Consider the following 18,550-nt stretch of genomic DNA (forward strand, 5'->3'; position numbering starts at 1 on the left):
TGAATGTCCACCATGATATGCCAGCCGTATTTACAAAGTGCCAAAGTGTAGATACCTTAAAAAAAAAATCCGAATCCTAAGAAACAAAGTGTTTTTTCTTTCTCTTGCGTTCCAATTTAGTTGCCCTGTACCAGAAATTCCTTTTTGCTTTTTCCCTAACTACCATGTCTTTAGAGTTTTTAGAGATAGAAAAACTTATGTTTCAAAGGATCCAGATTTTCTTAGATAGCTTGCACACCGTTTTGCAACCTACAACAGAACAAAGTATTTTCACTTTAGCACTTCGTAAATATTATGAATTATGCTCTTTTGAAACGTTACGGCTGGGCTGCAGTCCCTGCAGAGTGTAGACTAAGTACCGTAACGATGGCAACCAAAATCTGAAAACCGACACGTCGGACCAAGGAGTAAAGGAGTCGGCACTCTTGTACAGCCTTATGGGACTACAAGGGTACCATGCTCGGTCCGCTTGGCCGAAAAACGCCCCAAAAATCGTATGAAAAAAACCCCCTGTCTCAAGGCTTTAGAGCTGAACGCCAGATCCCTCGCCATCTGGTGGGATAGCCAATGGCAATATTAATGAAGATTTCACATATTTAGGTTTGGCATCTGTGTTGCCACATTAACCGGGATTTATGAAATCGATTGTTCTCTAACGTCATATTGCCATTAGCTATCCCACCAGATGGCGAGGGATCTGGCGTTCAGCTCTAAAGCCTTGAGAAAGGGGGGTTTTTTTATTCAATTTTTGGGGCGTTTTTCGGCCAAGCGGACCGAGCATGGTTCCCCTGTCTAGGTATGGAGTGCCGACTCCTTTACTCCTTGCGTCGGACTACTCTTCCACACCTAGTGACGGAAAAAGGAACCAATTACATGGCCTACGGCAATTACAGCTCGACACTTTTGTCTGCAGAGAGAAAAAGCCTTATGGGCTTATGACTGAGAGTCGCTCCTCCTCCTTTCCTCCCTCATGCTTCTGGGTACTACAAGTACCATGCAAGATATGCAACGATGCAAGTATTCTCAGGGAAAACGTTCTCTTTCAAGTTTCAGTACTCGATTTACGTCTCTTGTCGCGTTCTGATCCCTCTCAGTCTCTACGAATCCTAATAATTTTTCTGAACTGATTGAAATATTTTACTCTGAGAATCTAACCCCCCCTCCCAAAAAAAAGTTCATTATAGGATGCCTAAAGTTAAGACTGTCATCTCACTCTCTTCACAGTGTATTAACCGTGTTAAGAACAACTTAAAAGTGTTCGATATTCCTGTTGATGTGAAGCTTTTAACAACATGGAGAGGAACTCCATGGGACCGAAAAAGGACCGAAAGCGAGTCCGACATGAATCCTTTTGAAACTATGCGTAAGTTGGGACAATACCACTGATATTTGTTTCTGTTTTTTTTTAAACTGACGTTTGATTTTTACAAATTATGAAATATCTCTAGCCGCGGTTCTGTTGGATGCTATCATCCAGTCTCTTTGTAGTAGCCAAACTAAGAATACGACCGTGAAGCATCATTTCAACATCAGTAATTTCATTACAACCAAACTTCAAAAGTTGATTGCTCCTAGTTACCCCTATGACTATGAGCAATTCTCAAATTTCTTCCCCAAACTTGAAAAGCTGCAAGTGTTAGCCTTGTGTTATTCTAATATTGACGATTCTTGTTTAAAAATCATAGCGACATGGTGTAAAAATTTGAGGTAATTACAATTCATTCTAATTTAGATTATTCTATGCATATAATTATTGTTGTTGTTTTTTTGTTTTTTTTTCAAAATAGGATATTGGATATAAGCAAATGCAATAAGTTGTCGGACACTGGCATTGAATGGTTAGTTCCCAAAACAGCCGAACTAAGCAAGACCCTTCTTGAATTAATGATGAGCTGTGATGCTGTAACCAAAAGAGGAATAATATTGGCTGTACAGAACTGTCCAGCCTTGGAGGTCGTCGAGAACATCAACGAGTTCGATGCGTTAGTGGAAGTGGCTCGGTCGTCGGCGTTAGCTCAATCAAACATTTTAAATACTAATATCACTCGTCTAACCCTTCGCCCTGCTGAAGTTTATATAAGCGGTCAACTTGAATTAGTGGTGCGAATTTGCCCTTCGGTATTCCATATGGTCATTGTTGTTAAAGAAGGCTTAACAGATACCGATCTGTTTTGCTTAACGAGTCTAAAGAACCTACAGATACTTAAAATCATACGTCACAGCAGCTCAACTCTAAACGAAATAACCTTTGACAAGAGCTTGGCTCCAGTGCTGAAGGTAATCGGAAGTTTGCTAGAAGTCCTTTACATCGCATACTTTGAATTCGTTGACATTTGGACCGTTGTCAAGTTCTGCCCCAATTTAATGTCCCTGAGCTTGAGAAATCAATGCCAAAGTTTAAGTACCTTGTCTGAAAACGAAATCATTCAATTGCGTAACGAAAATGGGCGAGGTTATTTTCGATACCTTAAGGTAATTAACTGCGGCTTCAGCCTTTCAAATGACATTCTGTTTGGTTTGTTATCTTGTCCTTTACTAGAGAGCGTTTGGATAACACATTGTGACGCGCTCACTGACGATTTGTTACAAGAAGTCGTGGCAAATGGCTCCTTAAAAAATCTGAAGATACTGAGTCTAAATTTCTGTCATTTAGTGACTAAGCAGGGATTAGATGCACTGGTGATGAATGACAATCACCTTGAACGACTAAGCTTCCGTTATTGTCTGAACATAACCCAACAAAATGTTTGCGATTGGAACGAATTTGCTCGTTGTCAAAATTGGGAATTGCGTACAGAATTTAGCGGAAGATAGGGTTTGAGAATATTAACATTGAAATTATTACTAACTAAGCACAAATAGGTGACGATTTCAACAAGATATCGGGGTTGCCGATACTGAAATTATATAGCTTATATAAAGCGTAAATTTATACGCTACTGAAAAAAAAAAAAAAAAAACACATAACGCCTAACTGATTTTATTTCTTGTGTACGTAAATGTATTGAGCTCCTATTGCTTTTTTTCTATCGAATTGTTTGTTGATATCCGGAGGAATAAAGATGACATAAAAACATTTCCTACGTGTTGTTCTCTCGATTATCTCGAATTCCCTTTAGCGTCATCGAGCGTCAACTGCGTCATATATAGGCTAGTGCCCGATTTGCGAAAACCGGTTATTCATTCTGCTAAGGCATGCCTGATTGGTTAGCATATTATGTCCAGGCCCCCCAGGGTCAGAACTCAGAAGTGTTAAATGTGTTTTTCGGCAGAGCACAAATAATGCATTCCCTTGAGCGAAAACTAGTGTTCCGACCCGCTCGAATCCGTCTTGAAAAAAGAACCTGGGATCACAGGGTTCCTCACTTTCGCCCGCGTTAAGTTTTGAATATATTTTATAACAATTGCAAACATTTTGCAACCGACGCGTGGTGTTGCGTAATCTTGCACGGAAATTTGTACTTGAAAACTTATTTTGCCAATTTAAGATGATTTTTAGAAAGAGCTCCCGGAATTGCGGTTGACGAAATGACGACTTGCATTTTTTTGTTCGGTTTGTTGGCATTGGTGGCGAGCAGATACATAAAAATTTTTGTGTTTTGACAGAATATTTACTTTGTGTATTCGTATTTCGTAAGGCAGCAGAGTTGTAAAACGACAGGCAAAAATGTCTATGTTTGAAAAATTTGGCCTGTTGTCGGCCTGTCGTAAACATGAAAAATAATTACCATAAACAAAAATAAATACCGGAATAAATACCAGTCTTCCTATAAATCTGTACAAAATCATGTCAAATTCCATCAAAGCCATCACTACACATGTTTGAAACTCGAAATAATAAAAAGCTGGATCTGAACCGTCACCTACTACGTTAGCAAGGTACCCAAGGACTGTATTTATTTGTGTTTCATTCTCAAAAATCACAAGAGCGTTTGACGTTTAATTTACATCGCAGTCAACCAATCTGCCCCGATTTGCACTCAATCACAGAACGGATGGATCCCAGCTAAAGAGTAGCTACAGATAATCCAATCCAAAGAAGCTATTATTCATTAAGTATTATTCAACAGATGCAGTATTTGGGGATTGGCTTGAGACAATGATTCGATAATGAACTGCAACAAAGCTAAAACATCATCTAACAAATATACATGAGCAATTGAGCAGGTTAATCAGAGTCATTGTTGTCGCCCCAGCTGGGCCACATCTGGCAGCAGACAATGAAGGAATGCTGTTATGACATTGCGATCAGCTTTCGATTACTTCGAGTGCAACGCAGAAAGTCGAATGACAAGATCTTCGCTAGGTTCCATTAAACCAAGGGCCTTTTAGTTTTAACACAAAAACAACGTTATCACAGAAATATATGGGAGAAGTGGTGAAAATGTTACCGTTTCGAAAATCAAGTATCGGAGGTCAATAGATAGCATCAATAACGACCCAACAACAGCTGGCCACCCTTCGTCAGAAAATACGGTAGTCATTCTCTTTCACGCAAAGTTCTTGCAGCAAGCCTTTTGTACGCCGCGAACACGTCCAATCAGGTGTGTGCTACTGTCGTAATGATTGATGGCCAGCGAAGGCGAATTCATGTGCGTGTTCTTCCCTGTCTGCATTGTGCTCTTCCTCTCGGTCGGTTCGCAAGGAGAAGATCAAGAAATCCGAAATGATCCAGCAATTGGCGATCCTTTTCCTGCTTGAAATCGTCGAACTGAATGGGAAGGCAATTCTAATAGGAGAAGCCTTCGCACTCCGAGCGGACAGTGGCCACCGGATCGCGGCAAAGGCGATAGACATACTCGCCATTCGGTTCAAATGCAGCCAACTGTCAACGAATTCCAATTGTTCCGCATCTCGTCCACGAGAGAAAGGATCTGCAATTCGGCAAAAATGGGCACTCTTCTGTGAGGCAAATCATAAAACAAATAGGTCAAATTTGAAATTTTTCAATGAATGGTCGAAGGAATAAACTCACCTGTTCGATGAGTAGATAGTATTCAAATTTCACGCGCTTAGATTGTTCTTTGCTGATGTAAGTGCACGTTCTCTTCATTTTTCCAACCAATTCCACCGCTTCTTAGCCGTCACGTAGAAATTATTCAGCTCCTTTTAGTCCGTGTCCAACAACCTAACAAGATGATTACCAAGATAGCAAGATATCCTGCAATCCCCCCACACAACAGAACTTCATCGTTATAACACCAGAAGTCTATTGAGGTGCTGTGAGGACATTTTCCTGGATGATTATTCAGCTGAAGTTTTTCCATAACCAGTTCTGGGCTACTGGGAACAAATAATCCACTAAATCCATCCACACAATATAAACAAAATATAGGACAGGTTGCACAATTTAAATTACAAGGTCCTACCTTTAGAGCAAATGTATTCCACTGCCATATCGATCCCCAACTCACTCAGCTGGACAAGGTAAGGTGGTAGCACTAGATGGCTGCCTGCTCCTTTTGTGGAATGACGGACACACATTTACAGACTGCACAAATGATTGGAAGTGTGGAAAGATCCACCCTGTTTTACCATGATGGTCCCATATGACTTTATTTTACTTTTACCTAGCTAGTAGCACATAGTAATTCAGTAACAGGACAACTGAAGATCACCAATCAGGTTTCTTATTATCTCCATAGATGAAATGAGACCAGTATAAGATACTTGTCTCACAGCTTTCTCTCTGACAAAATGTTCAAATTGTGACTTAAAAGTTAAAATAAAAGTTTTATTTCTGCAATGAGAAGAATAATACTGTGCTTTCTGCCTTCTCTCTATGTAAAATTGGTAGGAAAACATGTTGCTAAAGCCAACATTGTCCATACTGGGTGATCTAGCAAGTCTAATAGAATCACCCGATAATTATGATGTATCCTAACAAAAGATAAGAATATATACATCAGCAATACTGTGATAAAGCTAGTGTTGATTGTTACCTAATACGCATTTTAATGGAACATACAGTAGGATACAATCATTTTAAAGAAATAATTGACAATAGGCTGCATGTCTCTTTCACGTTTCTTCCTGTAAGTCAATGAGAAAGGTTAAAGTTATCCAACGTTATGCACGAATATAACGCATCACCGACGGTTACATACAAATCACTCAAATTTACCTGTTAATTCATTTTATATAACTTTCGAAGAAAAATAGTTATTTTTGCTGATAACAAATCGCAGTAGTCTATTGCCATAAGCCAAAACCCCTCGGGTGGGGGCTCATGAAATAAATTCCACCTAGTGGGCAACCGAGTACTAACTAACCTTTAAATGCACCAATACCAATACCAGAACCAGAATTTAAAAAAAAATGATTAGAAACTATTCAGGTAATAATAGAAATATTAGGTAATGATTCTAATAAGCAAAATTTTGAATGCAACATATTTATTAAATTTTTCTTTTAATACAAAAAATGGCGATCTAATTATCTAAGGCCTCCATATCTATTCCCCATGCCCTCTGTGTCTTTCTCCCATAGGCAAATTTTCAGCAGCATTGGAATCGGCGGCAGCAGCAGCGGCGTCGGCAGCAGAAGCTTGCTGTGCTGCGACAGCAAAATTTTGTGCAGCGGCGGCCGCAGCAGCGACGGTTGCAGGGGAAGCTTGCTGTGCAGCGACAGAAAAAGCTTGCGCAGCGGCGTCAGCAGCAGCGGCAGCATTGCGGTGCGCAGTGGTAGCAGCCGAATGTTGAGCAGCAGCTCTATCAAAGGCTTCGGCTGCAGCAAGAGTTTGTGCGGAAGGAGGCGCAGCTTGAAGGGCAATAGGTGGCGCAGCTTGAGGGGGCACAGCTGGGGCAGCCATAGGGGGCGCAACTGGGGCAGCAACAAGTGGCTCAGCAACAGGTGGCTCAGCTGGAGCAGCAGCAAGCTGAGCAGCCTCCTCTCTTTGGAGTTGGAGGCGACGATTTCGATCGCGACGATCTCGAGCGTGTCCAATCGGCCCATCTTGAAGTTGGGGAGGGTTGTCCCGATTTGGCTCAGCTTGAGCAGCAGCAGCCTCCTCTCTTAGGCGACGATTTCGATCGCGACGTTCACGAGCGTGTCCAATCGGCCCATCTTGAAGTTGGGGAGCGTTGTCCCGATTTGCCCTCCTGTTCCCTTCCTCAGCCATATTTGGGTGCGGTGAGGGGTGTCTGAATAATAAAAAACATTACATAATTATTTCAAAAACAATAAAACACTTTTACAATATAAATTTAAGTTAACAGTAAAACCTTACCGTCAAGGGGAAATAAGGGCAGGGACGGGGTGGTCCCAAAATTTCACCTTGCTCCGTCCAAATGAAATTAACGACTGATTTTAGTCACGGCATTCCCTATAGATGTTAACTCTAATGGGGGTGAGGGAGTTTCTCGATGCGGCCGATGGGGATTTTTTTCGCATCCACTCCCCCCCCCCTACACATCTCAAACCTAGATGGCGCTGATAAGTTGTTGGTCCCGTCCTAAACTGCAAAATTAATGGCGAGAAACGGCATGACACATAAAGTTGAGAACGTCCATGTAACCATACCATAGACTGATGTAACAGACGACGACGCCATTCCTGATTTTATGTGATACGTTTTTACTATTCTGTCACCGCTGAAGTAAGTAATGCCCTGTGTTTTTGTAATCTTGTTCTATGATCAATCGATTTTGACAATCGTTTAACTGTAACATGCATTTTTAACAGGTACAATAAATGTTAAATATAGTAAATATAAAAAATTAATTTTTGAATAAATTTCTTTAAATAAAGCAGCTTTGATTTCAATTGCGAGTATGGTAATTTTCATGGTTGCTGATTAGTAGTAAAAATTTGTCATGGCAAACCGGCAACGTTTAAAGACTCGTGTAAGTCTGCAAACTCTGCATCAAACTCATTTTCTCACTGCATTTCTGACTATTCAGACCACGTGTGCCCGGTTATCTTAAAGAAGCTATTAAAAGGTCCACGTTTTAAGAAAAATGCTTGTCTTATTTGAAACTCCAGCAGGCTATGCTGTGTTTAAGGTAAATTTATTTTATATTTTCGAGTATACGATTAATCAAATATTTTTGTTTATAGCTGTTAGATGAAAAGAAACTTCAGCAGACTGACAATCTTTTCCAAGATTTTCAGACACCTGAAGGTGCAAGCAAAGTGTAAGTAACCACTACACAACTGTAATTTTTTTTAGTGCTGGGTTAATAATTATTGCTTCTTTAGGGTAAAATTGAAGCATTTTAAAAAATTTACTGACACCACAGAAGCTTTGTCTGCCACAACTGCTGCTATTGAAGGCAAACTATCCAAGACCCTTCGTAAGACGTTAAAATCCCTCTTTGCAGAGGAGGCTCATGAAGCCTTAGCTGTTGCTGATGCTAAACTTGGCTCAGCTATTAAAGGTAACTGACATTAAATAATTGCTTATAGGAAAATTAATAACTTTATTTTTCTAATAGAAAAATTACAGATAAACTGTCTGTCAAACTCTGCAATTCAAGAGCTTATGAGATGTATTCGAAGCCAAGCAGACAGTCTCATGGGAGGACTCCCCAAGCAAGAAATGATGGCCATGGCTCTGGGCTTAGCCCACAGCCTGTCGAGATACAAGCTGAAGTTTAGCCCAGACAAAATTGATACAATGATTGTTCAAGTATGATTTCATTGTTATGACTTTGTAACATAAATTACTAACTACTTTTTCTTATAGGCTGTTTCTCTGTTGGATGACTTGGACAAAGAATTGAACAATTACGTGATGCGCTGCCGAGAGTGGTACGGCTGGCACTTCCCTGAAATGGGAAAAATCGTTACGGATAACTTGGCCTTCGTCAGAACAGTTCAAAAAATGGGAATTCGAACTAACGCTGCAACTACAGATCTTTCAGAAATTCTTCCAGAAGACGTCGAGGAAAAGGTCAAGGAAGCTGCGGAAATATCGATGGGAACAGAAATTGCAGAGGAAGATATTTTGAATATTTCACATTTGTGTGAACAGGTATAGTTATAATTTTAACAGGTGTAAACAGGTTGTTAACTTATCGTTTTCTGTGTGCAAAGGTTACCGAAATCACTGAATACCGCAGTCAACTGTACGAATATTTGAAGAGCAGAATGCTTGCCATCGCTCCGAATTTAACAGTTTTAGTTGGCGAACTTGTCGGTGCCCGACTCATCTCTCACGCTGGGTCTTTAATGAATTTGGCCAAACATCCTGCTTCAACTGTTCAAATTCTCGGTGCAGAGAAAGCTCTTTTCCGCGCCCTTAAAACTAAACACGATACACCTAAGTACGGTCTTATTTATCATGCTCAACTTGTTGGCCAGTCGTCCACCAAGCTGAAAGGAAAAGTTTCGCGTATGCTTGCTGCAAAAGCTGCTCTTGCTTGCCGTGTCGACGCATTGGGAGATGATGTTAATTCAGACCTTGGTACCGAACATCGTGCCAAACTCGAATCCCGTCTCCGAGTTCTTGAACAAGGGGGCATCACGCGCATTTCAGGCACAGGCAGGCAGAGTGGTAAATTTGACGTTTATCAGAACAAAAGTGAGGTAAGGCAATACGACGCGGCTGCAGACTCTACACTTGCCACTAAACGCAAGGGAGACGAATCCGGAACTCCAGCAACCCCAAAACGCGTTAAGGTCGAGATGAAGGAAGAACCGGCTGAAGCTGCTGAAGAAGTTGTTGAGAAGAAAGACAAAAAGAAGAAAAAGAAATCAAAGGCAGAGGATGTCGAGGAGCCACCTGTGGCTGCTGAAGCTGAAGAGGCTGCTGGAACTGTTGAAAAAAAGAAGAAGAAGAAGAAAAAGTCTGCCGAATGAAAAAGTTACAGCAACAATATTTTTTTTTTAATTCTCTGTATCGTGAGAAGCACGTTTTTGTTGGATTTAATACATCCGCGACATTTATCAAATTGTTTGTGCAGCCTTATTATCTTTCCTAAGACAGTTCAGCATTTAGCGCAGATATATTTACTGTTTTGTATATTTTTAGAGCATTGGTAGAAAATTTCGTTTGGTTGTACTATTTTAGTGATTCCATTAAATATTTAGAGGACTCCTCTCATACAAACAGTGAAAATTTAAAGTTATTTCTAAAACAATTTCAAAAAAAAATCACTACCTTACTTTGTCATGGGAACTTAGGTTTTTTGAAAAAAAAAATTTCGATGAACGATTGTTATCTTCAATCGATTGATAATATTTGAAGTTTTCGTCTGCTTCGAGCCCACGAGTAACAACAAGAAAGTCATAAGTCTTGGCAACTTGTAATGGTAAACAGCTACTACAAAGTACAAACTGCAGACTAGATGAATATTATACAATGATTCCTTGAATAAATGTCGAAATACGACTTTAATGTGACCCCATATTCCGATATTTAGACGAAATCTTTTCAAATATTGCAACAAGTACATCAAGTGAAACGTAATGCCACGAGGAAGGAAGCGAGGAAGTCGAGGAGGAGGAAGAGGCAGGGGTAGACCACCGGTAAGCCAATCTTTCTTACTATTCTTTCTAATTAACAGTTGAATAGACTTCTGGAATGCTAAAATGTTGATCTGCAAGCTCTGACTTCACAGCCCAGCAGGAACAAGACTTGTTCTGTTAAATAATTTCTCACCATGTTTTAAACTTTCTCATATCATTTTAAATCAAGTCCATGTTGTTAGATAAAAATTGGATGTTGGTATTGTACAGGGTTCCACAACAGCCGCTGCAACAAGAATAGATGGTCCATCCGTTAAAAAAATTAAGCTAGAACCACAAAACACATCTTCCATATTTGGATCTGAAGACATCATTTATGGATCAAATTTTGATGTATTCCAAGAAGTTATTGTAGAAGAAGAGGTCCAAGATATCAATGTTGAAAATAGCCGATCAAACTCTCCCATTTCAGTTACAAATGACAGCAATTCCAATGAAAATTCAGTCAGTTCATTCTCAGCTTCAGATATTCATAATAAGTATTGGACCAGAGAAGACCTAACTCCATCTGATGCCCCCCCTGAAAATCTGTTTACTGAAAATGAGGATGAGATGAAATCCTTTGCTCTCGACATGAATAATGTTGACACCACAGTCAATTTAAATGATGAAACTGGATTCTCCCTCAATAGTCTCTTCCCTATTAAAGAAGAGCCACTTGACATTGAACAACCCAAATCCAGTGAAAATGGTGTAGAGCAAGTCAAAAAGGCTTCAAGAAGAAAAATCAAACAAGAGCCTACTGAAACAGCTCCAAAGTATATATTTTTTAAAATTATTTGCATTGATTTTACCCTTATATTTTATATTATTTTGAATAATAGGTTAAAGCAGATGTCGTTATACGAAGAGATGTCTCTTTTTCGTCAGCTTCGACCATTGGCAGAAAAAAATGCTCTAAGTCCCGAACTTAGACGACTGTACAGAAAGCTATCGTTGAGAAATACTAAACGTTCAATTGGCTTGGAACCCTTCAACTTCGACAGACTATTAGCTAAGCTGTTGGGAAAAGATTGGTCATTCCCAGCTAGCAGCAATGAACCTGCAAGTCAGATAGTCAGCGTTTCTAATGTCCTCGATCGTTTTCAGAAAAGTAGTTTACCGTCTTGTTCATCTCAAAAACGTCTCAACATATCTTTCCGAATGAGGTTACTTGGCGCAAGTGAAGATCAGATTCCGCAATCTTTTGTCAGCCCCTATACTGGGAGGTAAAAATCTTATTTCATGAGTTGGCAAGTTTCAAAAAATAATTTATATTTTCTTCCCTGACCTGGGAAATAGAACACTTAAGCCTTTTATACGAAGGGACTATGAATCTCGCCCAATGAAGTTAAAACTTCTAGAAGAAATCCGTAGTAAATGTTCTAGCACAGAGATAAGGAACTCTGTTGTAAAACCGATCGACTACTCTTATGTACAACCTCAACACATTCCGGCAATCAATGCCATTTGTAAAGAGTTTTTCTGGTCTGGAATTGATGGTAAATATTATTTTCTGTTTACGGCCATCCGATGATTCGGTAGAAAATATTGATTGATTTTTTAACAACGTTTCAGTTACGGAATGCTTGGAATATCCGGATTTTAGTTGCGTGGTACTATACGGCCATGTCATTATTGGATTTGCGTTTATGGTACCTGATGTCTCGTACAATGAAGCTTACATTTCTTATTTGTTCACACACCCCGAATGGAGAGGAGCGGGAATCGCGAAATTCATGCTGTATCATTTAATTCAAGTAAGTGCAGAAAGTCTCGCTGTCATGCGCAAATTATAAAAAAGTTTTTTCTCCATAGAGTTGCATGGGCAAAGATGTTACGTTACATGTTTCGGCTACCAATCCAGCCATGACTTTATACCACAAGTTTGGTTTTAAAGTGCAAGAGTTTGTTGTGGACTTTTACGACAAATATTTCCCTGCTGATTCAACTCAGTGTAAGCACGCTTTTTTCATGCGACTCACACGATAACGGAGATGTATAAACTTTTTTTTATACTCGCTGAAATGGTTTACATCTCTATGCTACGTGATGGTAATAGAAATGTTGATTCGTCATGGAAAATAATTTTATTCCTATTTATAATCATGATATTAGCAATGCTGTGAATGAAAGAATGGAATGGTTAAATAGGAAATAGTACAATAAGAACTACAATTATTAAATGTAAACGTGTTATGTTAACAACAGAAGAATCAAGTACTGCGCGTGATTTGGAGAATTAAAAAATAAAATGTCGTTAATGATTCTTTTGTAGCCGCAGTAGAAAAATTAAAGGTATTGTTCAACCTAATATTTTTGTTTTAATTAGCTACTTACGTCGATAAAACATAGGAAAATCCAACGAGATTTCATTGTGAGATAGTAGATGTTGGGTACAGAAAATATCTATTGGTACATGAATGACATTGACACGACAAAATGGTTTAATTGGCGAAACAACCATTGTTTGAATTAAAATTACAACACCTATTTTTCTAAAATTTTAAACTAGAACTCGAGCGGTAGTGGAAGAATGGAGGCCACCTGCTCGTCCACAGAATAGCAAGGATATGACTCCATCAGTAACGCTTGTAATACCTCGTCTGACATTGAAGGGCAATTCTCCGGTCCCACGTTAATCTTCAATTTTAAATATTATTACTTATTAAATTAAACATAATTTTTTCTTATACTAGCTTACTTGAAAACTGGCTGCCATTAGAGTACCAGATGAAAGTGCGCATCGGTTGCTTGTCTTGAATTCCCCAGTCACCTCTGAATCACCATCGCCACACATGCCGCAAGCACGGCCAAGGAGTTTTTCTCCAGCACTAAGCGTAATGGTAGACTTTTCCACCAAAACGTCCAGATTCTCCTCTGATAACCGTAGGTGGATCGCATTGTCTTTGCCCAGTGACGCAATCGCAATCACTTTTTCTCCCATGTGAATCCGCATTCGACTTGCGGTGAAGTTGGCCTCTATTCCATTAATTGATATATTTCCAGCTGATGAAACATCTATCACGTCCTTCTCTAATGTGATTCGGACTACCATACCATGAGATTCGTTTGTGCCCATTATCGCGTACTTGGCTTTTTTCTGTCCGCAATCCGCCGTCAACAAGTGATGACATTCATTAATGCGATAGCTGTACTCTAAACCATCGTAAGTTACGACTCGATCAGAATGGATGAAGCACTTTTTTACTTTTGTTTTCTCACTTTTTTGGAATGCTTTCGAAGTGATCGAAGCGTATCGAAGCAAGGGCGCTTCAGACTCTCCTAGCTTGAAGTGGATTCTATGAAAATGTGGCTCAATTGCGTTATTATATCCTTCCCGAGATGTTATGCTCCTTTCGTCTCCGCCAAGTTCTTGTGAATATTTGATATTCTTTGAATTCAGCCAGTTACGAACCAAGCCTATCGTTGATCCCGATGCAGTAATGTTCCATTCGTTTTTTTCAGAAAGGCTTTGAGCCACTACCTCAACAGCAGCCCAGTTTAACATGGAGCCATTGCCGTAGTGAACCGTGATTCCTCCTTTATAAACATGAATGCTGTCGTCCTTCATATCCAATAGTGAAGTGGTGTCATTAGTTCCGTCTTCTTCCCATTCCATAGAACCGTTGACCCCAAGAACATACTGGACGTCCGGGTTTCCTTGAATAGTCTCCGTATTGAACGAAGCTGACAAAGAGACGGAGCTGAGCGGGGGCCCCTCCGGGAGATAACGAAGGCGGTACACGCGTTGCTGAAAGTCATCTAAGCGGAAATGACCAAAATCGCAGCTGTATTCCTTCATCAAGCTGTTCAACCAAGCGGATGCGGGATCTTCTTGTGGCAGTTGGCTGGTCGACTCTAGTCGTAGATTCAGACTCAGTTGAGCGACAGATACGGATGGCGGTTTTCTAGAGATGTGATTGGCTTTTGCAAGCTCCAAAGTTTCCGAAGAATGATCTGTTGTGCGACTAGTGAGCGTGTGTGGCATGATATTAAAGTACGCTAGATCATAGATGCGATCCGGCGGAATCCACAGCAAGGAGCCGTTTGAAATGAAGAAAACGGGAGCGCGAATGTCAGCTGTATTCTCCACTCCAGTTGCAACATGATGGCCACTGAACGGACATTGAATCCTTGACTCGGTTGCCCATTTCAAGTAAAGACTGGCAGTCACATTGATTTCCGGCTGATGGATGTGACCCAAAGCTGACGCTAAAGCGGTAAGTGAAAACGTGAATTGCGCTGGCAATCCTACTTCGGTTGGGACCTGCGTCCGGATGTCTATCAGCTGTTGAAACTTGACGAACCGGATATTGATGTGTCTAGTGAAGAACTCTCGGATCATGTACTCGCGATCGATATCTTGGAGATTAAAAAGCGTCTGCATGGTTGACCCGAGCAGCCTGGCATGGAATAGACCCACCGTCGGTTGATCGTTGGTCCGAAATCTCAAAGAAAGCTGGTCCCAGAAAACATTCGATTTCGGTTGGCTGGATTGCTGAATATCATCGTCATCATGCTTCAGAAGCTGACTCCAAACACTTTCCATGTTAAAATTCCAGATCGATACCTATGCAAAGTTCAACAAATAAAGACTGGTGTTCCAGGAGAGCCTTCGAAAGTTATTTAACCTTTGCTAGATCCAAGCGGAACGACCCGAGTTGACGGAAGAGCTGATGCTGTAGATAAACAGGCAGCGAGGAGTCTCTCAATCTCCAGAATGCCAGTAGTGATGAAAATCCAGCTGTGTTGTCTTTGACGGATGCAAAATACTCAAACTCTGATCGACCGGAACAAGCAGGGCGCACTAGGCCAATGACTGAGCGCGCTTTGATGGAACTAAAGCAGGGATTTGGAGAGAAAGGTAAATACCATGGAGTCTATTGTTTGATCATCTGAAATGTTTTGACTACTGACGTGCTTTCATCTTCAGAAGAACGGGTTCCGCCAGACACGGACCGGATTATGTCGCAAGTAAATACGGCAACTTGGTGACTGGGGTCAAACCAGGTTCGCGAAGCAATCTTCTTCCAAATTTTCAGCGGAGTTCTCTTGTGAAGCAGAAGCATTGAGATGGCTGCCATCCGGATTTCCGGACGTTCCGCCACGTTATCCGCTAGCGAAGCTAATAATGGAGTCACCTGTCAAAAACAAATGAGTAAATATTTTTCCTTTCTTTATCGTCGTCTGTTGGCTGACGTCTGTTGTTTTAGTACTTTGTCGGAAGAAAAATCCATAAGACGTTCCAGGGACATGATTGCTGCTATTCGCGCTGTCACATCTTCGCCCCGAATGTATGGAACTAAGAGGAGAAGGACATCGTCGAGGCCGAGAGCTCCTACAGCTAGTATAGCCGCCAAGCGATCGATTGCAGTCTGTGCAGTCTCCAATTCGTGGACAAGCAGCGGCAGAAATTCCTCTGTGATTATTTGGGCATCTGCATTACAGTTTGCTGTCGATAGCACGCAAGATCTGTAGAGCAAATCAGCTGAAGCCATTAGCGCGGTATGCTTCAAAAGTTTCGAAGCCTGGGCCGCTTCGGACCGTATAATGCCCTTAACAACGGGTAACAAAAACATATTTTAAAATACCGATCTCGCCTAATAGGTTCATATATTTAAATATTACCACAAACCGTCGTAGTGTAGGAATCTTTGGATATTGCATCGAATGCCCCGAGCTCATCAGCGTCCAGACAGCTTGAAATCCCTCAAGTTCTCGGCGCTCAATGAGATCAACAAGGAAAACTGCCGCCGTATGACTTCCACTAGCGGCGGTGCAATCGACGAATAAGTCCCTGTTGGCCAAAAATCGTAAACACATACATATGTAAGTCAACCGTAAAAGTAAATAAGTCGAGGGCATCATGATGAATAATAACCTGACGGTTGCATTTTCCGGCTGAAAGGTTTTCTGCCAGATTTCACGCAGTTGACTTTCATCGAGACGTGATATAATTTGACTGATGATACTGAGTTTCTTGGAAATGTCGTCCTCCGATATTGTTGATTCCGCAAGAGTTTGCCCAACCTCTTGAAGGGCTTCAAACACGGCTTCCACGTCTTTGGCACTACAGAGTTAATGTTCGACATTTGAATGTTTTTGTTTTCGCCGTTAACTGACATGAAACGAACCTAGCCGCAGTTGGGTCTTCTTCAAAAGAAAAAGTCAAGTCGTCTATGACTTGCGGCTGCGATAAAGATGGTAACAAATTACGAATTTGTCCTCGACTTTGAATCACCAAAATAACGATCTGCTCAGTTTTCAACTTTATAGGCCCGGAGAAAATCAATTCACCGATTCCTTCCATGCGGACAACCGTCATTTTCTCCGACGATTCACCACAAGCCAAATACTTGTAAGCGGTAAATCTCTGCAAAGTAATATTCTAAAATTAAGAATGACAATGACTATTTGTAAAATTTCAAACTTTTACTTGTAACATGTTATCATCTTGCGGTAAAAAAGATGCCGATGAATGCGGGTTTGATGATATTTTGAGCGGATCTTTCCGGCATTGATCGAAATCTTTAGTTTTTATTATTTCAAAAACTTTAGTTGAGCGACATATTTCCCCTATAATTTTATGTGCCTCTAAATCATGATTTTGAATGACTTGATAGAATGGGAGCCGAGTGATTCGCAGCGTCGTGAAGCAATCCCCCGTCACTCCGTCCTTTATTAGCATGAGATTGAGTTATGGCGTCGTGACAAACTTGATTAACGTGGATTAATTACCTCCAACGAGCTCAGCGCTGGAGCATTGCGCTCTCCAAAAACACCTCCGTCTAAACCGGAACGAACGCCGGAGACGTCCAGTTGGAGATTCGAGGCGACGGCTTTTTTCATATTGACGGACCATGTCGGCTCTTCACTCTCCACTACCAGGTTAGTTATCTTTGACATGAAATATTATTTTAGAGCTTTTCAGCAAGCTTTATTTGATTGATTGGGCTCTATCCATAATGTGTTGCTGGACTGTGCCGGAAGAAAAAAAAAGGAGCTTATGGCTCTGGGTGCGAGTATAGAATTGTGTTAGTCTGTAACTATAGGCGCGCTAGGGTATCGCATGAGAGGATAACAATAAGGCAGGAAATTGAGCGTGGCAAATACCTAAAATATATCGTCTATCGTCATAAAAGTTGCTCTTAAAGAAACGATGCATTCGATCGTGAGCTGTTGTCTTGCGCAATAAAGAAAGCTCTCTTTTTTTTATCGCAACGCGCCGACACACACACACACATAATATAAAAGAACTGACCGATCCTTTGTTGTGAATGACAGCAAAAGTACTGAGGAGGTGAAGTGAATCGCCGATGGCCTCTTTCTCTCCGTCAGCTAGCCCAACCGGAAGCAAAATCGGATCAGGAGCCCTGCCATTGCTGCTGCTGTAATTGCCATCGCGCGTGACCCGTATCTCGGACATCTGCCATCAGTCGAAGATCATAAGAAATAGCCGGCATTACAATACGCTTTGTGAGCTCGCTCGTCAACTTTGAGTTACACATCAAAGGACAACTTTTCCATCTGCACAATAATAAGCTAGGTACCTTTAGCATAAGCGTTTCGTCGTCAACGCTTTGCACCGTCAGTTTTGCGATGATTTGAACGGCAGCAGATTGATGATGTGCGTCCTCGATCCCAGTCACCAACAGGCCACTGTAATCGTACAGGTACTCGCTTCCAGTTTCCCATCCTTTCAACATTTCGAAGAATACGTATGAAGCTATAGTGCGCGAATGTTTGCACGTACTATAAATTTGAGATTACCTTGACATAAAACTGGCAGCGACAGCAAGCCCACTGGTAAGGCGTGAAATCATTTGTGGAATTAAAAGCAAATCACAGCTTAAGCGAAATGGGATACAATAAATTGACTTACAGAAAAAGCTGAGCGTGCGGTGGAGGCTGTGGATCATGGTCCTGTTCGCCGCACGAGCTAGAACTTGAATGTCGCAACGCACGGATTGTGAGCGCGCTCGATCGATACGGCTGTGGATGAGCATGTTCTCCTCCATCGGGTCAGCGCGTCGACTACACGCTCCATTGGGCAAAAGAGACGAAGCCGACTTCTATATAGAGACCAATCAGCGGGCTC

The 18,550-nt window shown here is 41.1% G+C and overlaps 4 protein-coding genes and 1 long non-coding RNA gene across 11 annotated transcripts; 3 read left to right on the forward strand and 2 right to left on the reverse strand.

Moving 5' to 3' along the window:
• Positions 1–6,454: 6,454 nt before the first annotated feature.
• LOC124337844 (antifreeze protein Maxi-like) lies at positions 6,455–7,120 on the reverse strand. Its single transcript, XM_046791852.1, has one exon. The coding sequence runs from the start codon at positions 7,118–7,120 to the stop codon at positions 6,455–6,457; it is 666 nt and encodes a 221-aa protein (XP_046647808.1).
• A 722-nt stretch (positions 7,121–7,842) lies between these two features.
• Positions 7,843–9,893, forward strand: LOC124337600 (nucleolar protein 58-like). The gene is made up of 6 exons (XM_046791645.1): positions 7,843–8,003; positions 8,059–8,135; positions 8,200–8,378; positions 8,436–8,629; positions 8,687–8,974; positions 9,037–9,893. Exons 1-6 carry the CDS (start codon positions 7,959–7,961, stop codon positions 9,799–9,801), a joined length of 1,548 nt encoding a protein of 515 aa, XP_046647601.1. The 5' UTR covers positions 7,843–7,958; the 3' UTR covers positions 9,802–9,893.
• Positions 9,894–10,187: 294 nt separating this feature from the next.
• Positions 10,188–13,936, forward strand: LOC124337601 (cysteine-rich protein 2-binding protein-like). Of its 3 annotated transcripts, none has more exons than XM_046791648.1 (7): positions 10,188–10,470; positions 10,681–11,228; positions 11,295–11,678; positions 11,752–11,951; positions 12,028–12,209; positions 12,268–12,406; positions 13,918–13,936. In XM_046791648.1, coding segments are annotated over exons 1-7 (1,515 nt in total). In that variant the 5' UTR covers positions 10,188–10,410; the 3' UTR covers positions 13,920–13,936. The 3 variants fall into 3 exon arrangements, with proteins under 3 accessions (XP_046647604.1, XP_046647603.1, XP_046647602.1); XM_046791647.1 differs by lacking the exon at positions 13,918–13,936 and adding an exon at positions 12,965–13,066; XM_046791646.1 differs by lacking the exon at positions 13,918–13,936 and having other exon boundaries at positions 12,268–12,527.
• LOC124337586 lies at positions 12,671–18,411 on the reverse strand. The gene is made up of 14 exons (XM_046791630.1): positions 18,335–18,411; positions 18,223–18,255; positions 18,003–18,148; positions 17,714–17,878; positions 17,191–17,349; positions 16,889–17,128; positions 16,587–16,825; positions 16,334–16,522; positions 16,081–16,249; positions 15,669–16,007; positions 15,370–15,593; positions 15,084–15,291; positions 13,154–15,022; positions 12,671–13,092 (listed from the first exon to the last, which is right to left on the reverse strand). The coding sequence occupies exons 1-14, from the start codon at positions 18,369–18,371 to the stop codon at positions 12,961–12,963; spliced, it is 4,149 nt and encodes a 1,382-aa protein (XP_046647586.1). The 5' UTR covers positions 18,372–18,411; the 3' UTR covers positions 12,671–12,960.
• Positions 15,890–18,169, forward strand: LOC124337626. Of its 5 annotated transcripts, XR_006917468.1 has the most exons (7): positions 15,890–16,018; positions 16,101–16,281; positions 16,361–16,656; positions 16,714–16,810; positions 17,076–17,340; positions 17,737–17,998; positions 18,098–18,169. It is a non-coding gene; the product is annotated as an uncharacterized LOC124337626 (long non-coding RNA). The 5 variants fall into 5 exon arrangements; XR_006917469.1 differs by lacking the exon at positions 18,098–18,169 and having other exon boundaries at positions 16,714–16,832; positions 17,737–18,005; XR_006917467.1 differs by lacking the exon at positions 18,098–18,169 and having other exon boundaries at positions 16,714–16,817; positions 17,737–18,005.
• Positions 18,412–18,550: the final 139 nt, after the last annotated feature.

This window comes from Daphnia pulicaria, chromosome 4 (genome assembly GCF_021234035.1).
Source record: "Daphnia pulicaria isolate SC F1-1A chromosome 4, SC_F0-13Bv2, whole genome shotgun sequence".
Lineage (NCBI taxonomy): Eukaryota > Metazoa > Arthropoda > Branchiopoda > Diplostraca > Daphniidae > Daphnia > Daphnia pulicaria.

What these genes read in the sequence shown, in the direction of transcription:
- LOC124337601 (XM_046791646.1), top strand. Translation starts at nt 10,411, where the DNA reads ATGCCACGAGGAAGGAAGCGAGGAAGTCGAGGAGGAGGAAGAGGCAGG. An exon ending in CCTACTGAAACAGCTCCAAA is followed by an intron (nt 11,229 to 11,294) that starts GTATATATTTTT and finishes TTTGAATAATAG; the next exon opens with GTTAAAGCAGATGTCGTTAT. An exon ending in TTTCTGGTCTGGAATTGATG is followed by an intron (nt 11,952 to 12,027) that starts GTAAATATTATT and finishes ACAACGTTTCAG; the next exon opens with TTACGGAATGCTTGGAATAT.
- LOC124337600 (XM_046791645.1), top strand. Translation starts at nt 7,959, where the DNA reads ATGCTTGTCTTATTTGAAACTCCAGCAGGCTATGCTGTGTTTAAG. An exon ending in ACTTGGCTCAGCTATTAAAG is followed by an intron (nt 8,379 to 8,435) that starts GTAACTGACATT and finishes TTTTTCTAATAG; the next exon opens with AAAAATTACAGATAAACTGT. An exon ending in TTTCACATTTGTGTGAACAG is followed by an intron (nt 8,975 to 9,036) that starts GTATAGTTATAA and finishes CTGTGTGCAAAG; the next exon opens with GTTACCGAAATCACTGAATA.
- LOC124337586 (XM_046791630.1), bottom strand. Translation starts at nt 18,371, where the DNA reads ATGATCCACAGCCTCCACCGCACGCTCAGCTTTTTCT. An exon ending in TCATTCACAACAAAGGATCG is followed by an intron (nt 17,350 to 17,713) that starts GTCAGTTCTTTT and finishes TTCATGTCAAAG; the next exon opens with ATAACTAACCTGGTAGTGGA. An exon ending in TCTTCTGAAGATGAAAGCAC is followed by an intron (nt 15,292 to 15,369) that starts GTCAGTAGTCAA and finishes TCCCTGCTTTAG; the next exon opens with TTCCATCAAAGCGCGCTCAG.
- LOC124337844 (XM_046791852.1), bottom strand. Translation starts at nt 7,120, where the DNA reads ATGGCTGAGGAAGGGAACAGGAGGGCAAATCGGGACAACGCTCCCCAA.